The 14,251-nt window shown below is 37.2% G+C and overlaps 1 protein-coding gene across 3 annotated transcripts in view; it reads right to left on the reverse strand.

Moving 5' to 3' along the window:
- Positions 1-14,251, reverse strand: part of ILRUN (inflammation and lipid regulator with UBA-like and NBR1-like domains) — an 81,779-nt gene that overhangs the window by 44,660 nt on the left and 22,868 nt on the right. For all 3 annotated transcript variants that reach the window (XM_063096589.1, XM_063096587.1, XM_063096588.1), the window contains exon 2: positions 5,144-5,298. In XM_063096589.1, coding sequence (XP_062952659.1) covers positions 5,144-5,298 — 155 coding nt within the window. The remainder of the gene's footprint in view (positions 1-5,143; positions 5,299-14,251) is intronic.

Below are 14,251 nucleotides of genomic sequence, written 5' to 3' on the forward strand. Positions count from 1 at the left end.
AATATTCTGACTGTTCCCCATTTTTCCATAGAGGCAAGAGGATGAACACACAAAAAGTGACTTCTAAGACATTATTTTCATTTTAAAATTGCTTTTTCCCTGATGTACAATTTTTTTCTGGGGTCTGTAACTATAAAATACTCAAGAGCTCAAGAGACTCTGTGCAAATACAAGACAGAGAAATCGAGCAAAAGTTTAGATCTCAGGTTCAAACAGTACTGGGGAAAATATGAGCAACAGGGTGATCTCCCCTGGTAACAACATCAATGAACTGAGGTCCCAGGAGCTATGGCACCAGCCAGAGGTGCTTATAAAAAGAATGGGAATGGCAATACAGAAAAATAGTTTTGGCAGAAATATTTTCCTTCTTTTGGAAGTGCCAAAGATCTTATTTGGTACCTACTCCTGTATACCTATTTCCATGTAAACTGATTCAAAATGAGAAATCTATGTGTTGACTTGTTCTGACTAGTCAAGGGTATAGGTAGCCTCAACGTGATTGGATATGTTCTTTCCTATGAAGTGTCTCCAATACGCAGTAATTGATATACTTCTTAATTGCAGGCAGAAACCTCTATATATACTATTTTGGAATATACATTCACTATAAAAATACAACACTGCAAAAATCAACCAATCAGTCAATCGATCACTGTGAAAAGCCAAACATGGCAGGACTCTCAGGACAGAGGGTGCTTGTAACTTATCACCTACCAGTATTTTAGGATGCCTCAGTTTCTTATTCTCGAAGTGCCAGACTGGTTTTGACATACCTGTTGGCTCACTACTGGAAAGGAACCAGAGAGAGAAGAGCAGCCAGTGTTCTACTGCTGAGATCTCAACTCCATTATGAACAGCGCCCTCTGTCCCTTGGGTCTTAAGGGGTAGCAGCTAAAGCAGTGGTCACTATGTTTTGGAATACTCTCTTTTGAAAAACCTGCCAGCAAAGTGCCCTCTGAAGTTTTAACCCTCTAAATGGCAACCACTGCTGGTGGAAAGGTTGTGGATGGTATACTGGCAATACATTTAAATTCTGTTTTCATTTCTGGGGCCTGTGGCCTGGCCAAAAGCATACTTGTCGTAGGTTAAGAAAAATAGTAGCTGACATGAAACACCTTAGAAAATGTTGGTCTCTTTAAAGACAAAGATCCAAGAGAAAAATTAAACTGAATTCACAATTATTCTTTAAAATACACATATATCTATAACAAGACAGTGTCTGTTTATATGAAAACCCAAGAATGTGTCTCTGTTTTTGAACTTCTAGGAAAATAAGGTAAACCAAGACTGACTGAATATGAGAAAGACTCAGCTGTCCTGGGCAGACAACCACAGGCAGCTGAGATAGTTGGGTCTCTTAAGTGTGCAAAAAAGGGAGCACTGCTATATTCCAGGGAAACTGAGTTCTTTGGTAAACCATCAAATGGGTAACATTAAATGATTTGGTGAGGGTCCTGCTCTCAGTACTTTAGATACCAATTACTACCCAATGTGGTATCTAGAGAGAATTTTCAAGAAAAAAGTGGAAGAGTTATCCACCATCAACTCTGAAGTATTCATCTGCTATGAAGTGAAGAACAAATCAACTGCCTTCTGAGAGTTATCAATGATATATACAGTTCTTATAGTCAAAACTGTTAGGTCAGGTAACTCTGAAAAGGTCAAAGATACTGATACTTGATATAGAAGGAAAGAAAATACTGGTGAGCTGTTTGGACCATCTGGCTAAGCATACCTGAAATCTGGATTCAAGAAGTATAATACAATAGGGTTTCAAATTAAGTCTCAGTTGCAAACTAGCTTAATGGGAGATAGATCTATCTAGAAGAAAAGAAAGATTAATCTGTGTTCTATGACAAAGTTAAGTATCATAATCAAGTACATGATTAAGACCGTGACTCTCCAGTTATCATGGAATATCACTTTATCTAAAAAAATTTAAAGTAAAAACAAAACAAAACTGTCATGTGGCAATTTTGAGATGGTAGAGAGTGTCACAAAAATCAAAGTCCATCGGTTACAGAAAACCTAAGACTTAGTAGGTATAAATGATTATAGAAATAGTTTGGAGACAGTAAGTCATATCTGTATTTCCTTTTTAACTCCTATGAGTGTGGAGACTACATTTCAAATTAAGCTCCCTGAAAGCAGTGACCTTCATCAATCTTGCCACCATTTCTCCCTAAAACTAATAAAGTGACTGGAACATAACAAGATGTGTTGGATGAATGAATGATCTTCTCTATAATCATACTGAAGAGAAAGGTAGAAAGTTAACTATTTTAATGAGCTAAAGGAAAAATGGGGGAAACAGTTGTTCTTTCTCAAGTTCTTTTTCCCATCCCTTGTTTTATATTCACATCTATGTAGTTCAAAATATAAAGATGACTCTGTAATCTATATGCCCAAGCCACTCTCTCATAACATCACAACTATTTCATCAAAGTCAGAGAAACACTACGGTTATCACAAACATTCAACAATTGCTACAGTTGGTGTTGTAACAACTAAGAAACTGTAAGTGTTGGTAAAGAAAATCATATTTTTTAGAGGAGCAGTTTCAAATTTTCACTTCAACCTCCAGTTGTAAGGTTTCCTGCTCATGTTTCCCAAGTTTCCAATACTTCTATGGAGACAAAAGTATGAATCCTGGAATTTTGCATCTATGTTATTAAATGTCTCAGTTCTGTTTTTCTATGTCTGAATACAAGGATTTAAAAAATATTCAGAGTTTAACTTTAAACACTGTGTGACATTTACCTTCTTTGGGGAAGCTGTTAGAACAGCTATACACAGATCCTATCAATCTTATCTATCACATACGTGAATGCCTGGCTCGCCTAAAACAGGACAGCAGAGAAGTACCATGAAAATTACTATTTATGGAACTCTTTCAGGAAAGTAAGAGCCAGTGGAGGAAGGCCTAGCCTACTCCAGTGTTACTACTTTATTTCCAGAAAGGATTCAGGCAGATTAGGAGGACACCAAACAACCAGCGCACGTGCACATTCCCCCTTCCTCTCTTTAATAACACGTCTGTTCTTCAATTATAGGAGACCAGTTTCCTTAACCAAATAGAAAACATTCAGTTTACAGAACTACTTTACAACTGGTTGAACAATTTCCAGATGAATAAAAAACCCTATTTGTGCAAAGCACCTTGAGAGATAAAATCTTTAGTAACTGTTGTCCAATTTTTCAAAAGATATTCAGGCACAAATACACCATTTTACAAGAGGAAAGCCTACATATTCAGAAGCTGCTTTAAACTGAAGTTACAAAGCAAAAGCAGAAGGAAAAAGTGGTGAGGCCTACCAATACAGATTTTTCAAAGTCAAGGAGAAAGGCAGGCTCTTTGGAGTTCTGATTTGACATTCTAGCCATTATACATCAACCTCTCCATATCCTATTAACCCAAGGAACTCTCCAGTGAATGAGTACATATATCAAGAAGCTTTTTGAAATATAAAATGGTTACTCTGCAACGAGACAGTATTTAAAACATCTCAACAGTATTCTAACAACTTTCTGTCTTTAAAAACACTAAAGAACTCACAAAAAAGCCAAACTGTTTTCAGTGTTTTCACTGTAAGTAAACAAGGTACACTTTAACCTTAAAATAAATAAATAAATAAATAAAACTTGGACTAAGTCATATTTTCCAAACTTCACTTATTAAAAAAAAAATTCATGTGTCGGTTTCAAAAGCTTTTTAAATCAGTAACAGTAGATTTTAGTAATTCAGAGAAGAAACACAATGAATAGGAGCTGAACTGAAGAGATTATTTTGATATTTCTTTAAAAGTAGGCAAAATTAAGGAAGGTGAGAAATTATGTAAAGAAAATTAGACTTTAAATAAGAATTCCAAGAAAAATGAAAATATGGCTATTTTCCTGTTACCTCCAAACTAATTCTAACCAAAAGGGAAAGGGACCTAATGAAAATTTTACAAAGACACAGGTGTCCTGAGTCATCTACAACACTGGGTCAGTCCACATTACAAGTGTCTGGTCAATGATACACTGAACTTTCCTCCAAGGGAAATATGCCAGAAAAACTAATAACAACAATTAAATATAGTACATCAATTCTTATATAAAAGGCTAGTTTAGGCAGTCTTTCCCCATCATAAAAAACTGAATTGTGAAGAACTGAAAAGTAAACTGAGTCAATAAAAGAAGGTCACTTTTATAGGTTTATTTGATTCCCCAGAGTTTTATATCATCTCACATCGAATCACCTTACTAGACATAGACACCTTACTAGACATAGACAGGATATCCCAACAACCACACATTTTTAGCTAAATACATCTTTTTGCCTAGTTTTCCATCTCAGAATTTCTATGAAAATCTTTATTAACAAGGAAGTTAAAGCACCCTCAACCATTCAGCATAAATTATCATTAGATGGGACAAGAGATACTAAAGCCACTCAAATTTTAAAAAGTCATTAGAAGAAAATTTAACAAGTAAAGGGTAAACCAGACACATATTCAGATACTCATTTCTAATTTGTCTTAAAAGAGGTAGCAGTACATCAAAACAATGTTTTTTATGTGGGTTTTTTTTTTTTTTTAAACCAACAACTTCCCTCTTCCCCACACTTATTTTTTCAAAGTGGTATTAACATCTCAGACGGATATCCCAATGAAATTTCAGAGAGAATCATCCTTGCGCATGCAAAGAAATGAGCTTTCAAAAGAGCAGATGCTCACAGCTCTTTCCAACTACCTTGTTCTATTCAAGGATATACCTCCTCTAGCCTGCTGGAAATAACTGGAAGATTAATTAGAGCAGAAATAAAATGATGGGGTAGAACTGTACAGGTGGAGACAATACTCCACCACCCACAAGCCTAGTTCCTAGTACCAAATAAATATTGGATTGTGTTTAGATGCTATCAAGTCATAGGTGGCTTGGAAGCACAAGACATAAAGTTTTTTTCCTATTCTAGAGTAGGGACTATTTCACTGATGTTTGGTCATCATGCCAGTACAAGGAAATGTTGCATATCATGTATAAGAAAAAGCTCAGAGTAACATAATCACATACATATAAGGTAAAACATTTCCTTCTTGTTTCTTTTAACTATGAAGAAAAAGAAAACTGGGCAAGGGAGAATTGCCCATTATATGCTTACCAGAATTCTGGATCCGCCACGTTTTTATAAACTGAGTATCAGGAGGTATTGACTCCCCTTCTCCTATAGTGACATCTTCAACAAAGGACATAGAAGGTACACTGATGTTTGGGCTCTCAAAGTCATAATAGGCGCCAATTGCTGCTTGTAGGTTCCTACAAATAAAGAGAAAAGCAAAAGACTCCAGTCCTGTCTGGAGGATAATATATCCTAATTGTCAAACAAAAGGAAAAACCCTGTTTCTTAGGGTTTGTCACAGAACCTGAGGCTCCTGTTGTGCAAGTCTTCAAAGCTACTCATTTTGGCTGAGGAACAATAAGGAAAACGACAAGACCATCAAACTTGTGTATCACTTTCTTCCCAACGTACCCATATAGAAAGTACAAACGTTAGTACATCAACAACAATAGGAGGAAATATGTTACTCACAAGGATAGAAGAATGGGTAAGGAAGTCAATTAAAAGAGAGCTCCTCTAACTGTGATGGTGTAATTCAAAGGAGCTCTACATTTTAAAATATTCTAATTATTTAATTTTTTCAAAAAGTAATACATGTAATGATTCTAGAAGTTTCATACAATGAAAAATAACCATCCTATCTCTTCTTCCCTCAACACACACACACACACACACACACACACACACACACACACACACACACAGATAACCATTCATATTACTGTACTTTCTTAAATATCCTTCCAGAACTTCCTTACGTACCTACAAGCAAATATGATATATATTCTTATTTTCCCCTTTTACACAATTGGTAGCATATTATGCACTGACTTTTGCTTTATTCCCTTAGCACTATATCTTGAAGATATTTCTATATTAGTACATAGAGTATCCACAGTGTTTTTTACAGCTGTATTCACTGTACAGGTTTATCATTATTTATTTAACCAGTAGACTTTTGAGTTTGTTTCCAATCTTTAACTTCCATAAAGCTTAAGCATACATCATTTTGTATATGTGCACGTATATCCATGGGATGAATTCCCATAAATAATATTGCTGGGTCAAAGGGTATATATTTGTGGTTTTAATAGATATATCTATTAAAGCTCTCCTCAATAAAAGTTATCCACTAATGATCCCACCAAGAATGCATGAGTGTGCCTATTCCTCACATGCTTATCAGCAGTGTTTCTCCAACACTTTGGATTACTGTCAGTCTGATAGGTAAAAAAACAGAATCTTAGTGAGGTCTTAAAGTGCTTTTCTCTTATTATGAGGGAGTATCTTTTTACATGTTAAGACCCATTTGTAGTTTCTTTTTTGGAAGTACCATTTTGTAAATGTTGGTATTCTTTTTAATTCCTCACAAACCTCCTTTTATCGGAAGGAACTACTAAACACATAAACCAGAGTCCCCAATTGAAGAGAATCATATGTTTGACAGCTTGTTTCATCAGTGCCAGATACCAAAGGCCACTCACTAAAGGGTTTAAGTAAGATGTGTTCATTACAAAGATCAAGGAAATTGTTGGTTATGCTTACTAGTACCTCTTCTGCTCTTGCTCAAACCAGTGACATAATCCCAAGCTTCCACAGTAGACAACAACCCAAACTGCATCTTTCTAAACATAACCCCACCAAAAGCCAATGGATCCAATGGGCTTTTTTCAATTACGCATAAACAAAGCACGAAACAAGCTCTGATAGTACACAACTGTGCAACAGACAGGCTATTAAGAGCAAACACTTTTCTGCTGGGGGCCTGCCGGCTCCTCCAGGTGTTTGCAGCTACCAGAAAAGAAGGCTATATTTAGAGCAACTACCTCAGGTCAAGCCTCATGCAATGGTGGCCTGACATACTAGTCAGTAATGACTGGAATTAGAACACCAACAATTGCCTGCCTGTCATATGTGTGCTTGATAAAATTTACATGGAGTAGAACTGGGCTGGTGGCCAAAATGCACCTGTTTGCTTGACTGTTCAATGAGAAGGCTTGGACTTCAGTCTTCCCAGCAGTTTCCTATCTAGCTGATAGTGATCCAAAGTGAGGGATATGTGACTGGCCAAACTTGGAGAAGTCCAACCCCTACCAACCACAAACAGGCTTAGAAATACATCTGGAACCAGCCTTACACTTAGAGACCAAGGATAAAACAAGAGAAAAATAAGCTTAGTTTGCAATTTGTTCTTTTCAAAATATTTTGTAAAGCTACATGTCCACCTTTTGGTAAAGATAATTTGTCTGCCACAGGTCTCCAGCAAGTAGCCTGCTGAATTGTTTTCTGTTCACTTGGCTGTAAAATATGCTCAGGAGGGAAGAAACTATTCGTGCACTCAGGACAACTGCCAATTCTCATCCCCAGTCTGTGTCATATTTCACCCCTTGGCTCTGCAGGACTTCAAGACCATGGCAGTAAGAACACTAACAAATGGAAAAGTCAAATTACCCCACTGAAAAAGATCCATCCCCCTCCTCAAATCTCCTTTCACATATCCCACAGCCAAAGCCAACAAAACTACTTATTTGTGCCTGTATTATATAGGTAATTCAGCCAAAGAAAGATTAAGAAACATTTTTAAAGCCCAAACTGAAACTGAAAGTAATGAACTGGAATCCTGGCAGGAAGCTGGAGTGGAGAATGACAAAGCAAATTCATTTCCCGGTACAAGGCAGAAAGTGGACTTTAGCCCAGTGGTGCTCCAACCCATCAGGCAGGTGCACAGCTCCAAATGTGAGTACACAGCTCCTCAGAGTTGGGACCATTTAGATTACTGCCCCACTGGGCTAAGCAACAGCAGGAATAGACCAAACAGTTCCAATTCAGTGTCAGCAAAGTGATAGCACGTACTCTGATTCAAAACAACATACTCAGCTATTATTAGCCAACAAGAAATTCTACATGAACTAGAGCTGTCTGGGAAAGGGAAAACACTGACCCAGTATTCAGTCCAATCCTCAAGTTTAAATTTCCAGGTTCCTCCACTGTTTTTGCTCAAAAAAATGCTTTTAATATGATTTCAGATGGTTAAAAGGACCCTAAAGAACAAACGGAGACAATGTAACTGAAAAAAAACAGGCTGAGGTGGACAGTGGTGATGACGGTTGCATAACGTTGTGAATATACTTAATGTCACGGAACTTAAAATGGCTTAAAATAAAATGGTTTTATTATTACCACAATAAAAAATTTTTTCAAAAGAGTACAGTCTTTGTAATCATCTCCTATCACTCCTCAGCCTTTTGGCTAAGATCATGTGTTGTAGCCACCCTTGGCTGTGGGGGCTTTGAGCAAGCAGCTAAGCCTCTACACCAGTTTTACTCATCTGCAAAACTTAGTTAATACCACCAACCTCCTTATTCGGGTGTCTGTGAAGACTGCTGAGGCAATGTGTGTAATGTCCTAGGTTGGTAGTCATTCATTCAACAAATATTTAAATGAATGAACATTTGTCCCTGAGCTAGGTACTTGGTCTGAGGATAGGGATAGAGCAAATAGCAAGACAGGCATGGCCTCTGTCTTCATAGTCTAACAGACTGCAGCTAACCAGGGGCATTCAAACAAGGGCAACTCTGACTGCCTCTCACACAGAAGCTAGCAGCCTATGGCTGCTTTTCCTACTTAAGGTGAAAAATTGGCTTGGTGCACAACACAGTTTCAGATGCACTGATAATCAAGTTAACCTCATTCAGAGTAGAAGAATTTGGCGACACTGACATGTGTTCCCTAATGAAATACAATTTTATTCAACCTTCATTTTATAGTTGAGGCCACTGAGGCACTGACAGGTAAAGTAACTTCTCCTTGGACAGACAGTCAACTATCAGGATTTAGAGCCATACCTATGCAAGGGCTATTCAAAACTTTTACTCAGAATTTTCTGATTATACGATAACACTCTAAAATCTGATTTTCATAAGAACATATTAATTATCATCCTTAATTCTACAAATAAGTTGGTTGTAACCCTCTAGTTAAACTGAATTATTGAAAGTAAAGAATTCATCTTGCATATATTCACAAAGAACATTTATTTTTGTACTATGTATATATACATAAGGCAGTAGATTACCAGTCTCATGAAGAAAAACCATCTTTATTCTGTATATACAGCCAGGAACATCATCCAAAAATATGAGGGTAGAAAACAATTAAGAAAATTAGAATTAAAGAAGGAATACCAGAAGTCTGAGTATTAGCTCAGATTCTCAGGGAAGTAAAATTAGATATCTTCTCTTTCCATTCTCTGAACAAGTGAGACATTCAAAAGGACCCAAATTATTTTTGAGAAAAAGAAAACTACCCATCTTATTTGGACACAAATTAAAACAGGAAATCAGAATAATGAACCGATCTAGTCAGGCATGAAAAACAGAAAGAAGCTCAGGGCTATTTTTTTGTGGATTGTTATCCCAATCCACAAAAAGGTTCCCTCACCTGTAGTGTGCCAATGATATTACTACCAAGGCCACAAGCCCACTAGGAACCAAGAAGGCTTTATTATCTCTGAATGACCATAAAGGTAATCTGATTGGAAAAAGAAAAAGGTTCAGCAAAATAGATGTTTTTACTACGGCTGTCCAACATCAACTGGATAGGAATCTCTAACACAGGAGACCAAAAAGTAAAGCCAACTACAAACAGACACATGAAAAAATGCTCAACATCACTCAGCATTCAGTAAATGCAAATCAAAACCACTCTGAGATACCATCCCACTCCAGTTAGGATGGCTAATATCCAAAAGACTGAGAATGCTGGTGAGGATACAGAGAAAAAGGAACCCTCCTACACCATTAGTAGGACTGCAAAATGATTCAGCCTTTATGGAAAATGGTATGGAGGTTCCTCAAACAATTACATATAGATCTACCATATGACCCAGCTATTCCACTGCTAGGAATATACCCAGAGGAATCATGTCAAAGGGAAACCTGTACTCCCATGTTTATTGCAGCGCTATTTACAATAGCAAAGAGTTGGAACCAGTCTAAATGCCCATCATCGGAAGAGTGGATAAGAAAAATGTGGTATATCTACACAATAGAATACTACTCTGTTATAAAAAAAAAAAAAAAAGAAAAGAAATACTGCTATTTGCAGCAACATGGATGGACTTAGAGAAAGTTATATTAAGTGAAATAAGCCAGGCACAGAAAGAGAAATAGCCGCTTGTTCTCACTTATTTGTGGGAGTTAATAAAAATAAATAAATATACAAACAAATAAACAGGGGCGGGCAGAGAAGATGCAACAATCACAATTCCTTGAACTTAAGACAACTGAACAGATATGATGTTGATGGGGTGGGAGGGACGAATTGGTAAAGGGACATGAAAATCAACTACATTGCATGTTGACAAATTAAAATTGAAATAAATAAATAAATAATAAAATAAATAAATGAAAGGCCGACTACCATGACTTTTGAGGCCTAGCAAGAAACTGAGAATTCCATTAAAACAAAAAGATGACTGCAGGTAGGAAATGGGAGTTGCACTAGAAACGATTGTCATAACACCAAGGTCAAGGGTTCAGATCCCCATACCAGCCAGCAACAAATAAGTAAATAAATAATAGAAACTGTCAATGTTTCCAAACCTAATAATTAACTCATGGATACTATTTTAATATGTGAAGACAACTAGAAAAAAGAAAGAACTTGTGAAAGACAATTCAGAGGAGAGATTAAGTGCATACCAACATTTACACATTTCTTAGAGCCCAAGGAAGGCCAAAATTGTTTCTTCTTTCTTCTTTACCTGGCTATTTATTGATCCATTAATTTTATTACTTTTTAGAACTCGTCCTTGCAACTATCATCAGCAGCTATACCTTCTTCCAAGTACAAAGTAAAAAATAAGCACTCCGCCACAAAAAGGAAAGGTAGTTTTGCACTGTTCTACATTTAAAGAGCTATAACAACCAAATACAATATATGGGCCTTAAAGGGGGCTGGTTGGTTAGCTCAGTCGGTTAGAGTGTGGTGCTGATAACACCAAGGTCCAGGGTGTGATCCCTGTACCAGCCAGCAGCCAAAAAAAAAAATAAGTCCTTGATACATTTGGGGACAACCGAGGAAACTAAAACACGGACTGGATATTTTTTGTTAGTAAAGAATTTTTGTAAATTATCTTAGGTAATAATAGTACGTAGTTGTGCAGGAGAACGTCCTTATTTTTAGGAGATACATGCTGAAGTATTCAAGGATGAAGGTTGTGATATCTACAACTTTCAAATGATTCCAAAAAAAATCTCATATAGAGAAAATGAATATGGCAAAAATGTTAACTATTGTTGAATCTAGGTGGTAAGTATAAGGGTATACACTCTATGATTCTTTAAAATTTTCTGTAGGTGTGAAAAGTTTTGTAATAAAAAGGTAAATGGGAAAAAAGAAGCCAAAAAAAAAGAGAAGGTATCCTTTTTTCTGCCACTGGAAGATGTTGAAAAAGTCAATGCACAGAATTATTGCAATCATCTTAGGAACATAAAGAGACCTTGGGAACAACAGAAGACCTAATGAGGATGAAAGATCAGAAAGAAGGAAATAACTGCTGTGTTCCTAATGATGTAGTTGAACAACTAAATCAAGCAACCCCAGAGCCATCTTACTTTGGGTAATCTTGTTATCTGAGATGATAAAGTTTTTTTTTTGTTTGTTTTAAAGCAGATTCTGAGAACACAGCAATTGGACACTAGTGCTGTAAGAGTTTAGTTTCTAAGTGCCTTTGGCTAATACAAGTGAACTTCAAAAAGTTCATGGAAAAGATTCATGTTACCATTTAATTCCATTTTCCCATGAACTTTCTTTTATTTATTTATTCCCCCCCCTTAATTTTATTTTGTCGATATACAATGTGGTTGATCCATTTTTCCATGAACTTTCTGAAGCACCTTTCTATGTCAGGATAAACCTATTTTGCTTTCTTTTAAAATTGTGGTGAAATTCACATAATTAACCATTTTGAAGTGCACGATTCAGAGGCATTTAGTGCCTTCACAATGTTGTACAACCACTACTTCTCTCTAGTTTCAAAACTTTTTCATCATCCCATATCCTTTTCCCCCCATCCCCTGGCAACCACTTAATCTGCATCCTGTCTCTACACATTCACCTGTTCTGGATATTTCGTATTTAAAAATTCACGCAATATATGACCTTTTGTGTCTGGCTTCTTTCGCTTAGTATGTATCTGAGGTTCATCCAAACTGTAGCATGTATCAGTATTTCATTCCTTTTTATGGCTGAATAATAGTCTATTGTATGTATATATCACATCTTGTTTATTCATTCAACTGTTGATGGACATTTTGGTTGTTTCTATCTTTTGGCAATTATGAGTAACCACAGAAAACTGTTAACTTCAGTAAAGTTCTTCAAGATTACCACAACACAAGCCAATCCAACCCAGTCCACCAGAAAAGAAATGTGACATACAACAAGAATATAACTTGATTAAGCAAAGTCCTTTATGTCCAAAGCCAGGGATCTGAAACCTCTGAAGGTCACATAATTAGATCCTTTCCTCCATTTCAGCAACTGAACTCTCCAAGCCACTAAGAAACTGTGAGACCCTGACAAATACAATGTAGGCAGCCCATTATTTCAAATACTTCTCAAAGTACCCCCTCCCAAAAATTGCCACCCCCTCCTCCCTCATTATAAAGAACATCTGACAAAATGCAGCTAGGGAGGGGGAGATCAAGGAGTGGCATCTCACAGAAGATTTAAGAATGCTCCAAACCCATAATTTTCCATCCATGCCCTGAGGTAGAGATCTTTAAGCTGGACAGATAAGCAGAGCCAAGGGAACTGACCTAGCCCTGGCTATTCTCTTCAGCAATTCTGGAGACTAAAAAATCTAACTATAATATTACTGGAGTTGGTTATTTATCAAAGGGAATGTCCCCATATGAGAAGGACAAGCAGTGAACTAAAGTTTTAAGTGAGTTCAATCATCAGGAGCCTATAATTATTCCACAACTAGTCAAATCCCAGGTCTATAAAGTGGCATCTTACTGGGAGGGGAAAGCTAAAGCAGTATGGCCTCCATAAAGGACCACCCCCCACCCTGCCCTTACATCCCCTATACCCCTCTCTCAGGTCTAAGAAAATAATCTAAGTGATTCATTTTCAGAAATAATTCAGGCCCAGCCCAAAAATTGTTTGACTGGCCCATCCCATTCCTGGGGGGTCCCTGAATAGATAAAGTTCTCCTTGAGATGGTATCAGTTACCAGCCCTTAATTGTTTACTTCAAATGGATAAAGCTCTCCTTGAGATGGTAATAAGTTAATAACCTTTTATTGTTCTCTTCATTTCCTAATGTTTCTCCTTTCACAGGGTTTCAGCGGGCCATTTTCACAGGCTTGTCCTGAGCCCTCAGACAAAGAAATTTCTTATAAGGGGGTAATAAATCAGGGCAATCTTAGACGTCATCCAGGAAGATTGTGCACCCCGACCAATGAGGAGGCAGGGGCAAGGACTTGCACACTAGAGAATAAATTACTTGCTACAGCCCTTTTCTGTGTGCCTGCCCATCAGACACTCGAACCTTGCAAGGCCATAATTAAAGTCTTGCTTCGCTGTACCTCACATCTTCGTGTCCATCCTTTGGCCTTGGACAGGTGAGGGAATCTCTCACATCAGGTATGGTCCTAAAGCATATCAGACATGGGGAATCTTTCTGGGGGCAGCCAGGCCAGACCTTCAGTCCTCTGCCAGTGAAATGAGTTAACAGGTGACCATGATACTTACTGGCCCTCCCTGCAAAAGATGGTATATGGTCTATATTCTTTCTGCTTGTATTCTCAGGGCTGAGAACAGTGCCTGACACATAGAAGATGCTCAGTAAATATTTGTTGAATGGAATAAATTAGTGACCAAAATACAATGTTTTTCTTTTCTTTTCTTTTTTTTTGGTTTTCCTTTAATGGTGCTGGCAGGGATAGGCGCAACAACAACAAATGTATATTTAGCCCACAGACTGCAGAACCATGAAAATGTATATCTGAACCAATCAAGACCAAACTAGGGAAAGCACAGCTATCACCCAAAGCCCTTCAGCTGTTGGGATGCAGGGCTTATTGTCATACCCATGACAATAAATCACAGTATCATAGCTGGACCTGACTAGGGGTCATCT

The sequence above is a fragment of the Cynocephalus volans genome, chromosome 5 (assembly GCF_027409185.1).
Source record: "Cynocephalus volans isolate mCynVol1 chromosome 5, mCynVol1.pri, whole genome shotgun sequence".
Classification (NCBI taxonomy): Eukaryota; Metazoa; Chordata; class Mammalia; order Dermoptera; family Cynocephalidae; genus Cynocephalus; species Cynocephalus volans.